Raw genomic sequence first — 19,156 nt, 5'->3', positions numbered from 1 at the left:
TGTACAAGACGTACACAAATAACAATTTTATTATAAATTGTTTTTTTTTGGTAAAAATTTTTACATTTACTAAACAATGTCAGGCATATTTGATTCAAAAGTAAATAGATTTTACTCATCCGGCAGTAAAGGATTAATACAGTCTACATACTTGATAAAAGTTGTTCAGCACAAAATCACATATCCCTTATAAATGTCTCTAAATGCCATTTCTTATTTTACATATCCTCATTTCTGATTCACTGTAATGGATCCAATCTGTTTTACCCCAAGATCATTGTGATACCTTAGGGGGGTGCTAGCGAAAATTTATCTGATTTGGGACTTTTGGATTTAAAAGGGTTAAAAAGGGTCAGATGCTGTCTAACTTCATTATGGGGTTTTGCAATAGATTGCTTAGGAAGAGGCGAATAATTGTAGAGTTAGCCTTATATCAAGCATATAATATAAGATAGGACCAAGGTTCATTATTTAACATAACTTTTATGCAAAAATATAGGTTGGCAAGCCCGGGAATGGAAACCAGCCTTGAATACACACAGCTGAATACACACTGCGCTCTTACAATTTTACAGCAGATGGCTGTGTGTATCCAGCAGGTGGGTGCATGGCAAAGCATTTTGATCGTTTGGCGCTATATAAATAAAAGATAATAATAATAATAATCTGCTGAACAAACAGCAGAAATAGTAAGTATTAGGTGCTGTTCGGGACAGGCCTACCGGTTACTGACCAATACATGGGTTATGAAACAATGTTTCTAGTCTCTGTGTGTGTGTGTTTGTGTGTGTGTGTGTGTGTGTGTAAGAATTTTCTTGTGTTCAGTCACTTTGCATTTTGTTAAATGATAAAATGAACATGTCTATTTTTGTAAGCATTCTTACTTTACAGCATTTTTTCCACACCTGTCTAAAACTTTTGCACAGTACTGTGTGATATACAGTATATTCAATAGAATTTCAAAGGTCTCTTTGTACTTAGCCATAAATGCAATAATGTAATCAATTAACTGGCCCCCGATGAAGATGCTGTCGAGTTTTTCACTTTTGTTTTACACCCGGACATAGAGTATTTTTGTTTTATAAAGGAAATACTGTTCCACTTTCGTGAGATTATCCGAAGCTATCATCTCTCATGATTAAAGGAGGACTCTTACATCCCAGACTCTCCAAAACCCTAATTGTAGTACCCATATACAACATCTTAATTGCAACTATTTTTATTTTCATTTATCTATAATTATAAAATGTTCTGTCATATTAAATTGTTGCCATGTTATAAAAATAGCTTTTGCAAACAATTCTTAGTGCTAACGTCTGGCACAATCCAAATGATGTCACAACTTCCTTGAGATCTGTCATTAGAATTACAATATCATCACAGAGGAATCATGACTAATAAAAGTAGCTGTGGAATGGTAAATGGTAACAGAACATTAAAACTGATGGTATGAGAAATAATATATGGTGTTCTATGCCGGATTCAGTTATCATTTTATATCAGATAGTATAGTCTGCGTATAAGGTTGCCCAACAATGAAAGTGTATGAGTATGCACTTTATGCATCTTGCAATGAGTTTAGGCTATATGGTGTCCTTTGTTTCGAAATATCAGCCCTCTAACCCTAAAAATTGTGATCACAAAGGTGGGAATTTTAAGATAATTGTATATCTCACACTATTGCCATAATGCACGTGGATGAGTTCATATCAAAAACCAGACTTGTGTGTATAGTGAAGTATTAATACCAATTATATTTTAATAGGCATAATTCAGTCCAAAGAAATATGAAATTATATCGGTAGTTTGTCTGATGGTACTTACACTGTTTTTACTTTGATGATCGTTAGCTTTTCACTTTTGGATGGAGAGAAGACATTCGACCAGGGGAGCCCATGCACACAAGGAAGTTCTGCTTTGATGCCATCTCCAATAACAGCCCTGTTACGCTGTACGACTGTCATGGAATGAAGGGCAATCAGCAGTGGAGTTACAGAAAGGTACTTGTTTAATACGAATCCTAAAAACTTTGCAAACGACACTGAGTTGTAAAATTAAAATAATCTGTTTTGTCTGCCCTAAAAGTGTCATGCAGCTCTATAATATTCTAACACATCTCCCAAACAGGGTTACTGCACATCTGTCTCGTCTGTGTGTTTAATGTTCAGATCTGCCTACGAATACTAAATATTTCAACTAAAGCCTAAAAGGGACAGGTTTTCTATCTACTTTCCATCATAGCAATATTTTAGGTTTAGCACTATTTTTTTTAATATTACGTTGGTCTTAACGCCATTTTATTACATCACAGACACACATTTTTTACCTTGCTTATATGATCCTGTGTGAGTGATGATTCTGGTCAGTTGCAGATGCTTGTGGAAGCAGAATTTGACCTGCCATCTTGTGTTACATGAATTGGCACATGATGTGATATGAGCTTGTCAATCAGAATTAGTTTCATTTTACTGAGTGAGCATGAATGTCTAAGTATAAGTGTATGTGAGCATGAATGTGCGTGTATGTATATATGTATTATTATTACCTTTTATTTATTAAGTGCCAACGAATTATTCTGAGCTGTACAATTTAAATGGGGCAGCTTGGATTCAGATGTAGTAAGCAGGCTGTTTATTATGATACACAAGTGGGGAACAAGAGAGAAGAGGGGAAAGGGAGAGAAATGAATATAAAAAAGTAAATTGAGGAGGATTTATGAGGGGAGCAGCACAAAGGAATGTGCAAAAAGGTAAGGTACATTTTGCCAAAAAAGAAACATACATACATATTTAGTACATATACAGGACAATAAGTATACAAAATAAGAATTAAGAAACTTGCTCGCAGATCTGGCACAGTGGCCCAAATGGGTTTGAATTTATTTTCTATCTTGCAAAAGCTTGGCTTGAGATGGTAGTAAGCAGGCTGTTTGTTATGATGCAGAAAGGCTTTTGTACCTTGCAAGAGCTTGGTTTCAGATTGTAGTAAGCAGGCTGTTTGTTATGATGCAGGAAGGCTTCAAGAGGGGAAAGAGTATATGTGAGCATGAATGTCTATGTATAAGTGTGTATTAGAATTGATGCGTGTGAGCATAGATGAGCATGGAAGTGGTGTGAGATGGACTGTGTGTAAGTGTCTATGTGTTAGCATGTATGTGTTGTAGATAAGTGGTGTGAGAGGGAGTTTATATGCGTGTTAGCATGAGTGTGTATGTGTGTTAGCATGTGTAAGTGTGCCAGAGTGTATATTGCACGGGACAAAGAAGTCAAAGACAAGCTGTTTTGAGAACAAAGGTGGCACAGGCAGAGTGCCTAGGGGTTAGGATGGCACTGATAAGTTGCTTCGGGACAAAGGTGGCATTCACAAGCTGTTGGAGGGCAAGGGTGACACTCTGGGACATGATGCTTGGTGAAGTTGGGGGTGCCCTGGGGTAATTTTTGCACAAGGATCCTGTGATTATTATTTACGCCCCTGGTCCCTGGGCCTTGCTTTCACGTCAGAGCTATGTGTTTTTTTGGCCACAAGTCTTCCATTAAGGCCAGATTTCTCTGCGCAGTAGATGGGTGTGTCGGGTTTTCCTCTGTTTTCTGCCTTTTCTGAGCTGATGCCACTGCTGGACATCTTCTGAACGCGAAGGGAAATAAGCATGATGTGCTGCACCGGAGCCCTGTGGTTTCTAGTTATGCCTCTGCTATAGCACTGGAACATGTTGGCTCCAGAAATGCTAATTTATAATGTAAACAAAGCAAACAGGTGCCCTCTGTGTACAACCCTGCATTCCTAATAGAAATAATGCCTCAGTTTATGCTGTCTTTAAAACAATTCTCAAAGTGATAAACATCAAGGAGTACATATTTTAAGCGGATAAATGGTAATGATTAATTGTTTAACCACAATTGTTAATGTTTTGGAGCTGTGATATGATGGCTTATCTGAATAAACACAATTTACATTTGTTTGTTATGCTCCTTGAAAATATATAATTTACAGGGATTTAATTACATCTGTTTTTTGGCAGCAATTTAACATTAAATCCTGCCATAGATAAACACAATGCAAACAGCTGTTGAGCCAGGGTGAGCCAGGTCATATTGTTTGAGTTTGGAACTCAGGGGTACCATTTTTTCTATACTTTCATCTGGAGTGCAAGCAAGGCATTGTTATATTCTGGAACTACAGAGTAGGAATTGCTTTAGAGACATGGCTTACTGCTTATTGGAACCTCTTAAACATAAATTAGTCTTCCATTTATCAACTGATGCACAAACAAATTCCTGCTTAATATTATCCTAGAATAGTTTGTATTCTTGTGCATTCCGATTTGTAAACATTTTAATTGAAAGAAACTTGCCAATTTCATCAATTTGTATAAACGCCTGAAGATGAGGAGAGGACAAAATGCTCTTTATTTTTGTTTGCATTTCTTTGAGTTTTTTCTCCCAAACACTCTTTCGCTCTCTCTGTCAATGTCTACCTATGTTTTCCATGTCAACTCTTCCCTTTGTAATTCTCTCCATGTCTGGAACATCAGGATTAGAACCACTGACCCTCGTCATGTGAGACTATTCTCCTATACATGTCTCCACCAGGAGGCTCTGTGGTCACTGTTATTGTCTCCTCATGCCCCCTGCTATCCTTGTTCAAGATCCTGTCACACCTGTGGGCTGTCAGGCAATTAAGGGCCTATAAAACCAGTGTTGGCCCCTTGCTGGAGCATTGAACTTCCTAACTTCCTGGCCCTGCCATGAGTTTGCTTGAGCTGTGTGTTTCCAGGTTTTGATCTGTGGCTTTGGACCTTGTTCCTGGTTTGCCCTGTGTACTTTGCCTGATTATCTGGATTTTGACATTTGGCTTGGACTGTGAATATTCTTTGGATCATGCCTTGGTACATTGCATTTATTTAGTACATTTATTTATTTGGTACATTGTTTTATCTGTGTATGGCCTTGGCTCATCAGCCAGAATCCACTGGCACCCACGCCTGCCATTGGCCTACTGTTGTCTGCTGGGTCCCCGGGCCACTGCTGTCTGCCAGTCCTGTTTCTTGAGATGACTCCTAGAAAGATGCCTAAAACTGTTGCAGACTGCCTTTTTCAATCAGGCACTTCTATACTGACCTGCACCAATCAGTGTTCAAACCCCCAACCTCTCCCTGCACAGCCTCCCACCTAATCCAGTACCCACAGCCATGACACTCTGCTTCTTGTTCTTCATTTCTTCTTCAGCGGTCTGCTTGTCTGCTCTCCACAGCATTGCCCTGGCCTGTTGTAGTAGTTCCGCAACAGGGCAAAGCCTCAGCACACACATCTATCTAAGAGACAATATAATTACCTAGTTAGTGATGATCATGCTACCGCTTTTTAAACAAAGCTGAACAATTTCAGTCCTTGAGAGTTTCAAGTTCAGGAGTTCTGTGTATCCTTTCCTGAAAACAACCCGTTAAATGGATTTTGAAATGTATGTGATTGGGACATGGAGGAAACAGAGAGCCTTTTCCTTGAAAAGCTGAGCAGGACAGGGACCTATCAGAGTGCACTATGAGTAGCCACACCTAGAAGGAATGATGTCATCAAACAATAGAACATTCAGCAGATGACATATGCCATTGCCTGCTAACTATCCCCAAAGTGAAAAGGCTTGTATGTAAATTAGATACAATATGGAAGGGAAATACATCTTTTTAACAACACCATGTCAAAATTTCACAGAATATAATTCACTTGGCGCTAAGGCCAAGCAGGAGATCTCACCTTACTTGGGCTCTCCCGGATCTTACCTTTTTAAGAGGTCCATTATCAGCAACCTTCACTCCTGTGTTCCAATGTCAAGTTGGAGTTCGCTTATCCATGTTTAAGTATAAAAGGCTGATTAATCATTAGAAAACTCTTTTGTATTAATGTTACAGCTAGAAATGTGTTTTCTACGAAAATAGTTTAATGACACACTACCGTTGAATGTGTCAAAAGCCAGTGATTTAAAGTAGTGACTGCATAGCATTTTAGCTTTTTGCTATTGATGGGAAAAATACCTAGAAATAAAAGTAATTCTTCAAGGTCCCCTAGGGACAGAGGTAAATTCCAGTACAGTTTGAAATAGCTTTCTGTTCTGATTGATGTAACAGCTCTTTATTTTGCTTATTGTAAGATGTTATTAGTGCTTATTACACAGTCATTCTAGCGGGCACATTCAGTCCTACACATTCTATATGTTCTTTACACCATTCCATTTTGCACATTGAGAGAACAGTGTTCTTCCCATGTTAGTCACTTACTTATTTAAACCCAAGAACCATAGATCTTCCAGATTGTTATGCTGTTATCCTTTCCTTCCTTTTCTATTGTTGGGAATGTGTTATCATTATATGAACTTCCCTTATTCAACATTTTTCTATAACTGATGTGAAACTCATGAGTGGGCGTCAAAGACACACACATCTCTTGCCTTGTTATTCTGCCAAGAAAATTCACCAGTTGCTCAGCAAATCTTATAATGAGCTTAATCATTTACAAAGGAACTGAAGCCCTGTTTACATTAAGAAAACCACCTAGAACATCTCACTTTCATAACAATTTCAAGAACTCTGGCTCTTCACTTTCTAGACATAAATTGTAAAACACTGTTGCTTTATCCTAATGAAATACATAGATCCGTGGTTTACAATATATCAGTTTCGGCTCTCTAATCCTCTTGACAAATCAACTTTTCTCGAAAAAAGAATATTGTTCTTGTTCATCAATGTCATGTAGGCAATCCAAGTATGCCTTGCTCTGGGAGCAAATACAAAAGCATATGTATGCTTAAATATATACATTTTTTGTTACATAAAAATACATAAGACCAAGTTATCACTATGTCATTAGTAAAGTAGAACTTTATGGACGTATCATTCAATCAACCCTGGATTCACGTTTCAAAGGCACAACATGTTAAAACATTTAAAGGGACACTGTAGAAACTTACATTTGTATATTTTAATGCATTTTTCATGGCCTTCATGGAATTTCATCTGATGGGGGTTCTGTATCATTTTCATGCTTCCCAGCCTATTGCGTGCATCCAAGTTGAGCATCCTTTAAAAAAAAATGGGAGTTCAAGTCACATCCATGCTAATTGAGCAGCAGCCACTCACAGGTATGCAAGTTAAAGTCCCAATGAGGTTTATTCACTAAAGGGAGAGTCATCAGGAAATTGTGTGGGAGAATTGTGGTTTCTGCTCCTTGACTTCACAATTCTTTATGAATTAGTCATTATTCATTATACAGGGCCAGTTTAGCCCTTCTTGCTTGGGGACACTTTCTAGTACTGGTCCTTGAATAGTGATGCTAGAGAGTTAATGCCCTTGCCAACTCGTGCTTTAGAGTGCAAAGTGGATTTCTCTTTTAGATTTTGGCTGAACCAAGCCTGAGCAAAGATAGGGCAGAAAACCAATACTACTCAATATCTAAAAAAGTGATGCACTAGGGGCATGCCAAGTCTTCCATATGAAGAATCCTGCCCTATGTATAATGTAGAAATAAAAACATTACTATAGTAAATTACTTATTGAACCTTTAAACATTGAAACTGAATTACCGTATACTTTATGTACCTTCTAGCTTGGAGCTTTTCAGAGGTTAAATACTAATTACGTATATTTCAGTCATACCTCGTTTCCACCATTTACACACTGCTGCTCTGTTTATTTATCCATTCATTTATCTTTCACTAAAACTATTGTTAAATGAATAATCAGCTCTGTATACAAATCCTACAGTTGATTCACATGAACCAGAAAAGCCATTTAATATAATAAGCTGTATATTGTCTTTCAGTGCACAGCAAACAAAATTACTGAGGCATTTATCTAATCATCCAGCCGCTATAAAGCAAATATTAAGACAATGAGATTTAAATGTGGTTTGTATTTTAGTCACACTTGTATTCGGTTGCAATTACTGTGACAACATATTGCAGTTTTATCACTCTTGGGATTTAAATGTGTGTTGTATTGAAACCAATATCAGGGTCTATTTGATGTATGTCACTGACTCACAGTGCTACTGATGTCAAGTGTACTGTGTGTGTGAGCATGGATGTCTATGTGTAAGTGGTGTGAGAGGGAGTGTGTTAGCATGTGTAAATTTAAATATATTTACATATGTGTGCCAGAGTGTATGCTGGAGGGGGAGCAAGGAGCAATGATGGCAAATACAAGCTGTCTGGGGGGCATATATGGCACAGATAAGTTGTTTGGGGGCAATGACAAGCTGGAGCAAAGATGGCACAGGCAGGCTGTTTGGGGTCACTAATAAACTGGGGCAAAGGTGGCACTCACAAGCTGTTTAGGGGCAAATTAGGTGCTGTGGGACATGTTGCTTGGTGAAGTTTGGGGGGCCTGGGGTAATTTTCCCACCAGGGCAATGGGATGTAAGGTTTTTAATTTTTTTTATTATTAATATTTTTTTTTATATATATATATTTTTTTAAAAAAAAATATTTATTTTTTGTATTTTATATATATATATATATATATATATATTTTAAATGGTTAGAGGTCCTCTTAGGATATCACTTAGCTCACTTTTTTTAAAAATTATTTATTTATTTTTTCAGCATGGGAGGAGGGTGAGAGACATGGTTTCTCACTCTCCTCCCTGCGACTTGCATAGAGATCACAGACTTGCATAGAGATCACAGTGTCTGTGCCTCATCAGAGCGAGCGGATATCCCTGCAGGGGTCCTCCGATGACCTTCCGGGTGATGTCAGCAGTGACACAACCCGGAAGGGAATGCCCGATTGCGCGATTTGCATTTAAAAATGTAACAGTTTTCCGGCTTTCGTGCCGGAACCTGTTACATCAGATCGGGTAGCAGAAAGCCGGCGATGCTGGCTTCTGCTGTCAGGGGGGAGTTTAGGCTGTCAAATGACAGCATGATCTCCCGTGCAGCGGCAGGGATGTGTCCCTGCCGCTGCAAGAAGGGCAGGACGTACCGGTATGTCCATAGAGGATTCTTGGGATGAGTTTTTTTGGACGTGCCGGTACGTCCATTGGGGGCTGTAAGGGGTTAAATTAATTTTGGAATTGTGCTGCGGTATCTTTATTCTCAGAGCCATTCCAAAAAAGAAGCAAGACAAGGTCAAGCTAGTTAGCTCCCAAGAATATAGACCTCTCTCACAATTTTAGTGAAATATTGCTAAAAAAAAATAACTTCATGATCACATACATTTGTACTATGGAAGCACAGCTCATTATTAAGTAACTGCATAAATATTTGTGTTGATATATTTAAGTATTCTCAATGATGCAGTGAAATATATACCATGGGATGGATACTCTTTTACAACTATAATAAGATGATCTTGCTTTAAAATGTATTTAATAAGGACACATAGTCCTCAGGGTAACTATACACAAATAGTCTCATAAAATATTTACTTGCAAGGTAATCCTAGAGTGATTAAATATTAAATGAATCTCCGTTGTCTTTAGCTTTGTTTATTTTTGCACACATTTTAAAAAATATATGTATATAGAAACACTAGCTCAGGAAGTTTACTAATGTACATCCTCATTTTTTGTCTTTAGAAGCTTCTGTTTACACTTGTATTAATGTATCTCACAAAAGTGAGTACACCCCTCACATTTTTAGAAATATTTTATTATATCTTTTCACGTGACAACACTTCATGTGTCATTTCTTCGGTATTGTCACATGAAAAGATATAATAAAATATTTACAGAAATGTGAGGGGTGTACTTACTTTTGTGAGATATATTATTTAGTAAACATCTGGTGCTTATCCCTGTTTTTTATCCCATGTTCCAATATAAACGTATGGGAGTGAGTTACTATTTTTCTTCAGGAGCTACCCATTTGTGAGTAAAAGGCCAGTGGTTCCCAACCCACTGCTCAAGGCACACCACTAGTCGAGGTTTTTTGAATCTTTCTGTTGGGAGATTTGAATCTATTGAAGTACAATTTGGTAATTACGAAATTCTGTCCTATTGTGCCTTGAGGACTGAGTTGGAAACCACTGTAATAGGCTAGGCTTTAGCTACCGTGTTCAGGCGAGTTCCAAACATACTTAGTTGAAGTCATCTTAAATAAATGTACACGCATACGCATGTTAGCACACATAAACATGCTTACACTAACATACACTTACTAATGCTAAAACACACTCATGCTAACTCACCAGTGGCATAACAACCGTGGGGGACCACTTGCCATTTACATGCTTACACATACACATCTATGCTAACGCACACACTTAAACATACACATCCATGCTAACACACACTCATATATTCATGCTCACACACAGGCTTACATTCATGGTCATATACACTAATACATTCATAGATACTCTCACTCACTACCTCTCGCACCCCCCCCTTACCATAGTGGCAGCTTTCTGCAAGCAGCTTCGCTTTCATCTCAGGGTCATGTAACCTCACATTATCTGAGCATAATTATAGCGAGATCCCTAAAAAGTTATGCTATAACTGGGTAATCACTCAGTCCTTTTTTAATGGTTCTAGACCACTGCTATACCTGTGTGCATGGTATATTTCACTTGGAGCTTTAGAAGAAGCACTGCTTTACCAGGGCTCTGGGCTAAAATGCACACGTACACTCCCCTCTCTGCTAAATCACCCCAATATGTGCAGCTAGCCTTGCCCCAGTGGGGGGAATCTTAGCCACAGGTATTCCATCTAAGGATCCAATTAATGTGCTACTAATGTGTCCACTATACTCTCACCTGAGGTGATTTGCATTATTAGGGGAATGAAATTGTCAAAACTAAATGGGACCATTATATTGAACTAGATAATGAAAATATAAATAGCTTATATTAAGACTTTTGGGACTCGATTAAATGGCCCGTCCAAACCTTAACTGCTTTTAACAGAAGTAAAATGCATGGTTTGCCATTCAATGCAAAAATCAAATCAAATTCTTGGGGGTTAGAATCAAGAACAACGGCCTCCAAAAAAGCTACAATGAAAGCTAAAGGAAACATATACACTTAAAATATTCAGACACAAATTGATGCATTTTAGCTCCACAGCCCTTACTATAACCATGTGAAAAGCAATGCCCAACTTAATAAAAATGGAACTGTATCAATGACAAGAGGGCTTTCGGCAATGAAAACTAACAGACAGACTCTGAGCTAACTGTCTAAATGTTGAAAGTTATCTGTAAAGGTTGTCTGTCTTGTGTGAGCTCTATAAAATATCAATGGGAACTGGACAAGCTCAATCCTCCTCGTGTTTTATTTCCCGTTTACCCGTAGTGTAGCATTGTAGAATATCATGGGGCTGTAGAAATTAATACATTAAAATAATACACTGCAATTGTATCCTGTAATCCCGAGAAAATGGTTCTCGGTAATTTTACAGTAATATGTATGGTTATTGCATTAAAATATCAATAATTACAAATGAGTGAGCCGTGACATGGAACCATGCATGGAATGCACATTTCTTTTTTATTAACGGTATAAGTAACTAAGCCAGCAGCATGGATGGATACTGTGTGCTCTGTTACCGGTGATAAATGTGTCACTTGTTTAAGGACCTCATCCCTTTACATGGTTTTAGCTCATTTTAAAGGAGAGAGTTACAGACTCTTATTAACCTAAATGAATGGTATTTATTCAAGGGCCCATTTTATATCTTTTGTATTCATGCAGATAAGCATTAATATGTCCCCAGAGCATCTACCAGAGACTAGGTCATAGTCTTAGAAATTGTAACGGCTTTGAATCTGAGGTACTGACAATCCAGAAAATTATTCTCTTTCATGTGTATACACAGTAAAAAGTTCAGGTCATTTCCGATCTCCAGGAACAAGATAATGAGAACAGCTATCAACACTATGAAATATAATGATTGCCAGGAAATGTGTTTGGAAATAGCATGCATAGAGGTGTTTGAGTGGCTGGCTGAATAGAAGCCATGGAAACGGCATACACATACGGTGTCGGGGTTAAGAAAGGAGACTTACAATTCCTCGGTCTTTAGTAAAACATGCCATAGGGTCAATCCGAGATGGAGACATTGGTGCTCTTGTTTTTTTACCTTTTAATGCAAAAATAAACATTGATATCTTTAAAGAAAATGTGATTGTGGAATGTTTGCTTTACTTTCCTTTGAGTTGCTTACCTTATTATATTGATAATCTCTACAAGGGAAGATATATGACGTGTCCAGATTTGCTGAACTGTCAGAGCCAAGGTGGTATTTTAGCATCATATGCCTGTGTCATTAGTCATCAATGGAGTGCAAGGGAAGATTTATGTGTTTCCCCTGCTTTATATCAGGAAAGTCACCGGAGGAGTGAAGCAGAGGACAAATGTGTTTCTCTGGCACAGATCTTAGTTACTTCCTTATGCCCCAGTGCCAAGCAGAGAAATGATGTGGTATCAAGGTTCAAGTAACAGTGGTCTGTGCCATAAGAGATGTAGATCCCTGCACCACTAAACTACCACAAAGGATCCCCAAGTAAACATGAGTTGGGCTATGATTGCAATGTTGGGGAGGAGTGGTAGCTGGGTGGTGCTGAGGTCAGCAGCCTTTATAAATACATCACTATCCTTCAGATGTTATGTACAGTAATAATAGCAAGGAAGTCACATGTACATTACAACATTCAAAAAATACATTTTAGTTTGTGATTCTGGATGTAATTGTGTAATCTGGAAGTCTGTATGTCACATAGTTTGATAAAAATGGGCTACTCCTTATTATTATTGATTCCATGAGTGTACCTTTGTTTTATATTTTCCCAGTCTGACTACTTCTGTCCTTAACGGTACCTAAAAACTGCAAAATTATCATCAGGCAATACTGAAATACCATCTGCGGTACTTCATTGCAGCTATTAGATTCTCCATAAAAGGAAACTTAAATGCACATAAAACATAAAAGCTATTACCAGTCCATAAAGATATGCCAGCAGAATTCCGTGCTGTTCTGCAGAAGAAAATCATATCTAAATGGGGCTTTCTGTGCATTACTACAATAAACTGCATTCTCACAAACATGCCATCTTATCTCCAATCACAAACTGGGAGTGTTATGCATTTTAACTGCTACATAATCATATCTAATTACCGTCTCAGTATTTAGGTAGTCATTGCCCAGACACATTATTATAGCCCGCTGATGTGGTATGCACATTAGCAGTAATAATCGGCAAGGCTCAGGAGTCAACATTAAAAAGAGGATGGTTATTCCAAGTCTTACTGAAAGCCAGACTTCAGAGTACTTTGACAATACCATTGGTATGATACAAAATGACCTTAGTACATGGTCGTATACATCACATTATACTAAGTGGCATACAATGATCAGCTATAACATTATGACCACTGACAAAAGAAGTGAATAAAATTGATAGTGTTATTGTCATAGCACCTGTCAGTGGGTGGGATGTATTAGGCAGCAAGTAAACGTTTCGTCTTTAAAGTTAATGTAGATGTAGTTCCTGTAGAAGCAGTAAAAATTGGCAGGCAGAAGGATCTGAGCGACTTTGACATGGACTAAATTGTGATGGCTAGACGACTGGATCAGAGCATCTCCAAAACTGCAGTTCTTGTGGGGAGTTCCCGGTCTGCAATGATCAGTAGCTATCAAAAGTGGCCCAAGAAAGGAAGACCGGGGAACAGGTCATGGACAGCCAAGGCTCATTGATGCATGTATAGGGTGAAGGCTGGACTTTGTGGTTAAATCCAACAGATGCGCTACTGTAGCTCAAATAGCTGAAAAAGTTAATGATGGTTCTGACAGGTGTCCGAATACACAGTGCATCACAATTGGTCATGTATGAGGCTGCGTAGCAACAGACCAATCAGGATGCCCATGCTGACCCCTGTCCACTGCCAAAAGGACCTACTTGGGCATGTGAGCATATAAACTGGACCACAAAGCAATGGAAGAAGGTGGCCTGGTCTGATGAATCACGCTTTCTTTTACATCAGGTGTGTGTGCATCGCTTACCTGGAGAACACATGGCACCAAGATGTATCCATGGAGGCCCCACCTCGCAACTTACAGCTCTTAAAGGACATACCGCTAATGTCATGGTGTCAGATACCACAGCACACATCCAGAGGTCTAGTGGAGTCCATGCCTGGATGGGTCAGGGCTGTTTTGGGGGCAAAAGTGAGACCTACACAAGATTAAGCATGTGGTCATAATGTTATGACTGATCGGTGTATATTTCATGCAAGGCTAAACTCTGTTGGTTTGCCTAACAACAGATGGGCCCCCAAATATAACTTTATCTGCTTATCTTTTTAATTCATTATAGTGTCCCGATATGGACAGTCAGTCCTGGTTGCATATATTAGGTATATGTATCTGGACTACTTCCAAGTTGGTTTTCCCTACTTTGTGAAATCTTATGCAATTGTATTGTTCTAACATGGTTTCTTTCATAATTTGTAGTAGTTTACAGTCAAACATCTAGAAACCTGACTGAGAGACTCCCTTGCATAGATTATTCATAGTCTGTTTACTGCATGTTATGTCTCATAACATGGCTCTTTTTCTTTAAGATAAAACCAGTAGCTTTAGGGTAATGAGCACCTGCTTTTTCATTAAGTGTAATATATACACATTTAGTTAACTTTAATATGTGGTATTTTAAAAGAGCTAAAATCTGTTTGTAGTAACAGTACCAAATACATTTTGGTCATGTGAACCATACAAGAAGAACAAGCTTTTTGTATAATAAATTATTTTGAAACTCTGTTATCTGTAGTAGTAGAGACAGAATGTTCTTAAATAGTTTTAGCATGAATGCATTTATTAACCAACAGTAGAAGTGGAAACTGCACGGATTTCAGTAGCCTGGCATCAGTTTATACTTTGGACCAAGGATATACTTGGTCCTCAACTCCAACTACAACTCAAACTCCAGCCCTCAAGGGCCAGAAAACAGGCCAAGAATTATGTGCTAGGACATCCAAAAACTGTTTGCTCCCCATGCAGGCCCAGACTGACCATCTGACCGAATGGGCAAATGCCCAGTGGGCCAGCGCCGCTACCATGCAGCAGATTTGTTCTTTTAATGTGCGTTCACCAGATTGATACAAGCAGCCACATGCTTTGAGAGTGTAAGAGCATAGCATGCGGACACAAGCAAGTGACCATATTTATGTCATATATTGCTGGCATTAAAGGACCACGGCCAGTTTTATTCTCTAGTCCGGACATGCCTGTGTTAGACCTTAGTGTTTATGGAATAATACGGAGTGAGTAAGAAACCAAAACTTATCAAGCGCTAAATGATGGCCTAAAATAGGATGACCTTTTCTTCTAGAAAATCAGCACTGCCTATTGGGATCTTGAGGTACCACAGACCTGCCATATTTCTCCAATTATAAAAATAATTGCAATCAAGCAATATTGTTCAGCACTAAATGTGTTATTTCTGATAACAAATGTACTAATGATTGACACTCCTATTATCTAGATTAAATAAATGGCTAGAATTGGCTAATAATTAAGGGCTGTCAGCCACCAAGCCTAAATGTTAAAATCTGAATACATTTTATTTGTTTCTTTGTTATTGTGTTTAAATTTGAATAGATTAAGTAACTATTCATTTCAATCACAGAATCAGAATGGGGACTACACAGTGTAATCAATTCATGTCCTTGAAAGCTTTGTGCCTAGAGGTACATCCTAAATTAATCTGTTGCTGATTTTGTATAATTGAATCTAGACAATTGAGCTACTCTAATAAATATGCCACTACTGAAAACCAAACAGAGTCACAAAACATTTAGACAAAGAAAAGTAACTCCAGCAACTGCATTTCAATATTAATGCTACATCCGTTAGTGTTTCATGATTACATTACTTTGTGGCTTACCCAATTTTATCCTATGAAGGCTAGAGTCTCCTAAAACAGAGGGGTCATTTTAGGGCAAAGGTGACAAAGGTATTTTCACTTGCCATTTCCTCCATAAATTACATTTTAGGGGAATTTCAGTGGTATTTGTGTGACAGGGGACATTTACTAATATTGCTGAATTGTGCAAACTACCACGGAAAAGTTGGCCTTGGCACTTATGACATGACTATGACGAGTTGCAGATAAATAGTGCAGCTACGCAGTATACTCTTGCAATAGGTGGCCACCCTTATGGATATACACAGGTACGGGAAAAGATTAGTTTAAAGTCCCGTTAATCACAGACCCATTTGCCCGGTGTGCTAGATGCTTGTAATATTTGCTTGTAAATATATTTTAGATAACTGTTTCTCAAAATGTTGCACACAATTATTTAATTTAAGTAGATGAAAAGCAAATCAGATGCTTACCATTTCCATAATATGTAGCCATGACATCGATGATGCATGCTTTGGAATGGGATTACAGGGATCTCATATAGAAAGTTGCACCTGGACCCCAGTATGAAGGTGGACACTTTTGCACCAATGTTCTTAGTGTCTAGCAGGAGGAGGTGATAAGATGTGTTCCCAATTGCATATGCATCTTGCTTAATCCTTGAGTGCTAGACACAAAGGACATTGGAATTTATTAAGGAGTGGGTTATACACCAGAATGGAAGCATGCAAATGTGCATGAATGGGTCCCCTCTACTGTGGGACCATCATTGACCCGTGTCTGTTCATTTGATAAAAAATAAATTGTCCTCATAAAAAATCCTAACCAATTATAGCATCTAAAACATTTTGACGTTACATCATTTATTAAAAGCCTTTAAGAAAAATTTAACAAAATAATTTTCTTTTTTCCCCCTTTAGGATAAAAGTTTGTTCCATCCTGTAAGCAACAGCTGTATCGACTGCAACCCAGCTGAAAAGAAATTATTCATGAACAGATGTGACCCTTTATCTGAGACGCAGCAGTGGATTTTTGAGCACATTAACATGACAATACTACAGAAATTCAACATTTATAATAATTCCTAGGAAACACAACTTCTTCTATCATAAACAAAAGACTACAATTGGGTTACAGGAGTCATGTTTTATGTTTTGTTTTGTTTTCCAAGAGCCGCGAATTCTCTTTCGAGAATAATAACAATATGCCACATGCCACGAGATGTCTTCATATCCAAAGAACTTGGATGAAAGTGTGCAGCTGCTGAGAATGTGAAACCTAATTTCCTTGCTGGTCAAGGGTCAGTCTGAACTGTTGGAATATGCTCACTGCTACTACAGTGAAATACATTTTTAATCTTACTCAGGACTCATCCTGCTGTAGTGTGTCAATGGAAACTTAGTGGAGTATGTTCTTCCTTTCGGCGGGGGTGGGGGTGGGGTTGACTGCATGATTATCATGAGTCTTTAAAAGCACCACAAATATGGCCTGCTAACATAAACAGCAGGGCATACATCAGAAAGGCACTGATTAATGATGGTGTTCCTTTTCTTAGAGAGCTGAGGTTAACAGGTTTAACTCTCACATTTCTGAAAATGCTTTTAGAAAACACTCCAATACCTCTTTGGTCAGTGATTCTATGGAGAATTTGAAAGAAAGACCTTTTGGTGCAGCACGATAATGACTGTAAGATGGCCAATAGTTTTATTTCTCCTTAATATTTGAAACATTCTTTTTTAACTGGAAAAAAAAGACAAAGCTAGAATAAAATAATCTTGTACCATGAAATGTTTGTGTTTTTGCTTTCTTTAGTTAACTGTGATTTCCCACAAACTCATTTAGTATACCCCACTAAATTATTTACTGGGTTTTTTTCTTTCTATATACACTGATTGCCATAACATTATGACCACCTGCTTAATATTGTGTAGGTCCCCCTTTTGCAGGCAACACAGCCTAGACCTGTCCAGGCATGGACTTCACTAGACCTCTGAAGGTGTGCTGTGGTATCGGGCACCAAGATGTTAGCAGCAGATCCTTGTAAATTGCCTTTTTACATTCAATAGCAGCAATAATTTCACAAACTATACAGGAACCTATCTTTGACATTTGAAGAGAGAACTAAATTGTGCACAGCATCATAAGAAATGATTACTATAAATGAATCCATTAACTGACATACCTCTTGCAACCATTTATTTGACATGCACTGATGAAATGGAGTTCCCCGACATACTTCCCGGCCATTTGAGCAATAAAGAGTTAACCACACGTACATAAAATAAACAGCAGACAATCCAGAGATGTAAGACTGGGATACTACCAGATTGAAGATACCGTACATTAGAATAGAGATTTTCTAAATAGTATAATAGTATCTCTCATGGAAACCATAGAAAATGATGTGCCATTTAGATCTTTAATCTGTAAAATAAATATGTCAGTGTATAAGTAGCAATTAGCAGTATTTGATTATATTTAACAAACTTGTATTAAAATTCCATATTCAAAGAGGGGCTTTATGTAATGACACAGTTGTGGTCATTTTCAATATTGATCACTGTAAGTCACATTAATGGAAATGGTGGCAAGACTCAACTTTGTGAGTAACGTTGTAGCACATATGTCATTATTAACTTCAAGAAGGCACTCACAAAAAACGATTTGTCAGATAATAATGTAAATTAAAGCAATAGAGTGTAAGGCTCAAGATATTGTTTCGATTGTTTCTCCTAACAACTGGCACATGGAATGGCTGTCAGGTTATGCCAAGTGGTCCCATCGGCTTTTAACACCTCCAATAACTAATATATGCACTGGCACACATATTTACACACACATACTCACTCATGCTAACACGCACAGCTTCTAACACATACACACTCATGCGAACACACACACTGCCTCTAACACAAACGTACGCATACTCACCCATGCTAACAAACACACATATACACTCTCTAACACACATAAATAGGGTAATGGCACCAGAGCATTTTAATCTATTTTATGTTTTGAGCCAAAGCTAAAATAATATCCATCCATTAAATTTAAGTCAAACTAAAAGAACTTTAATGTAGAATTGTTATATAAGGCAAAAAAATAAAACAGCCATGCTAATTATTAATTGAGAACTAACATCTCAATAGGCAGCTCCTGACACACAATCGTTGTCGCCTCGCCAGAAGGATATTCTCATATGAATGTCTGCTAGAATAAAAGTCCCTGTCTGCAGAATAGAACTACTTATAATTATTAATGGTAATTGTCTTATGAAAGTAATTAGAAAACAGCAATTTTTGTAAAC

The 19,156-nt window shown here is 37.9% G+C and overlaps 1 protein-coding gene across 1 annotated transcript in view; it reads left to right on the top strand.

Moving 5' to 3' along the window:
- The window catches only part of GALNTL6 (polypeptide N-acetylgalactosaminyltransferase like 6), a 481,374-nt gene extending 463,737 nt beyond the window's left edge, over positions 1-17,637 (top strand). Inside the window, exons 11-12 of the mRNA XM_053459754.1 lie at positions 1,851-2,000; positions 16,770-17,637. Coding sequence (XP_053315729.1) covers positions 1,851-2,000; positions 16,770-16,937 — 318 coding nt within the window. The 3' untranslated portion in view covers positions 16,938-17,637. The remainder of the gene's footprint in view (positions 1-1,850; positions 2,001-16,769) is intronic.
- The last annotated feature ends 1,519 nt before the right edge of the window (positions 17,638-19,156 follow it).

The sequence above is a fragment of the Spea bombifrons genome, chromosome 1 (assembly GCF_027358695.1).
Source record: "Spea bombifrons isolate aSpeBom1 chromosome 1, aSpeBom1.2.pri, whole genome shotgun sequence".
In the NCBI taxonomy this organism is placed as follows: Eukaryota; Metazoa; Chordata; class Amphibia; order Anura; family Pelobatidae; genus Spea; species Spea bombifrons.
This window is presented reverse-complemented; position numbering and strand designations above follow the sequence as displayed.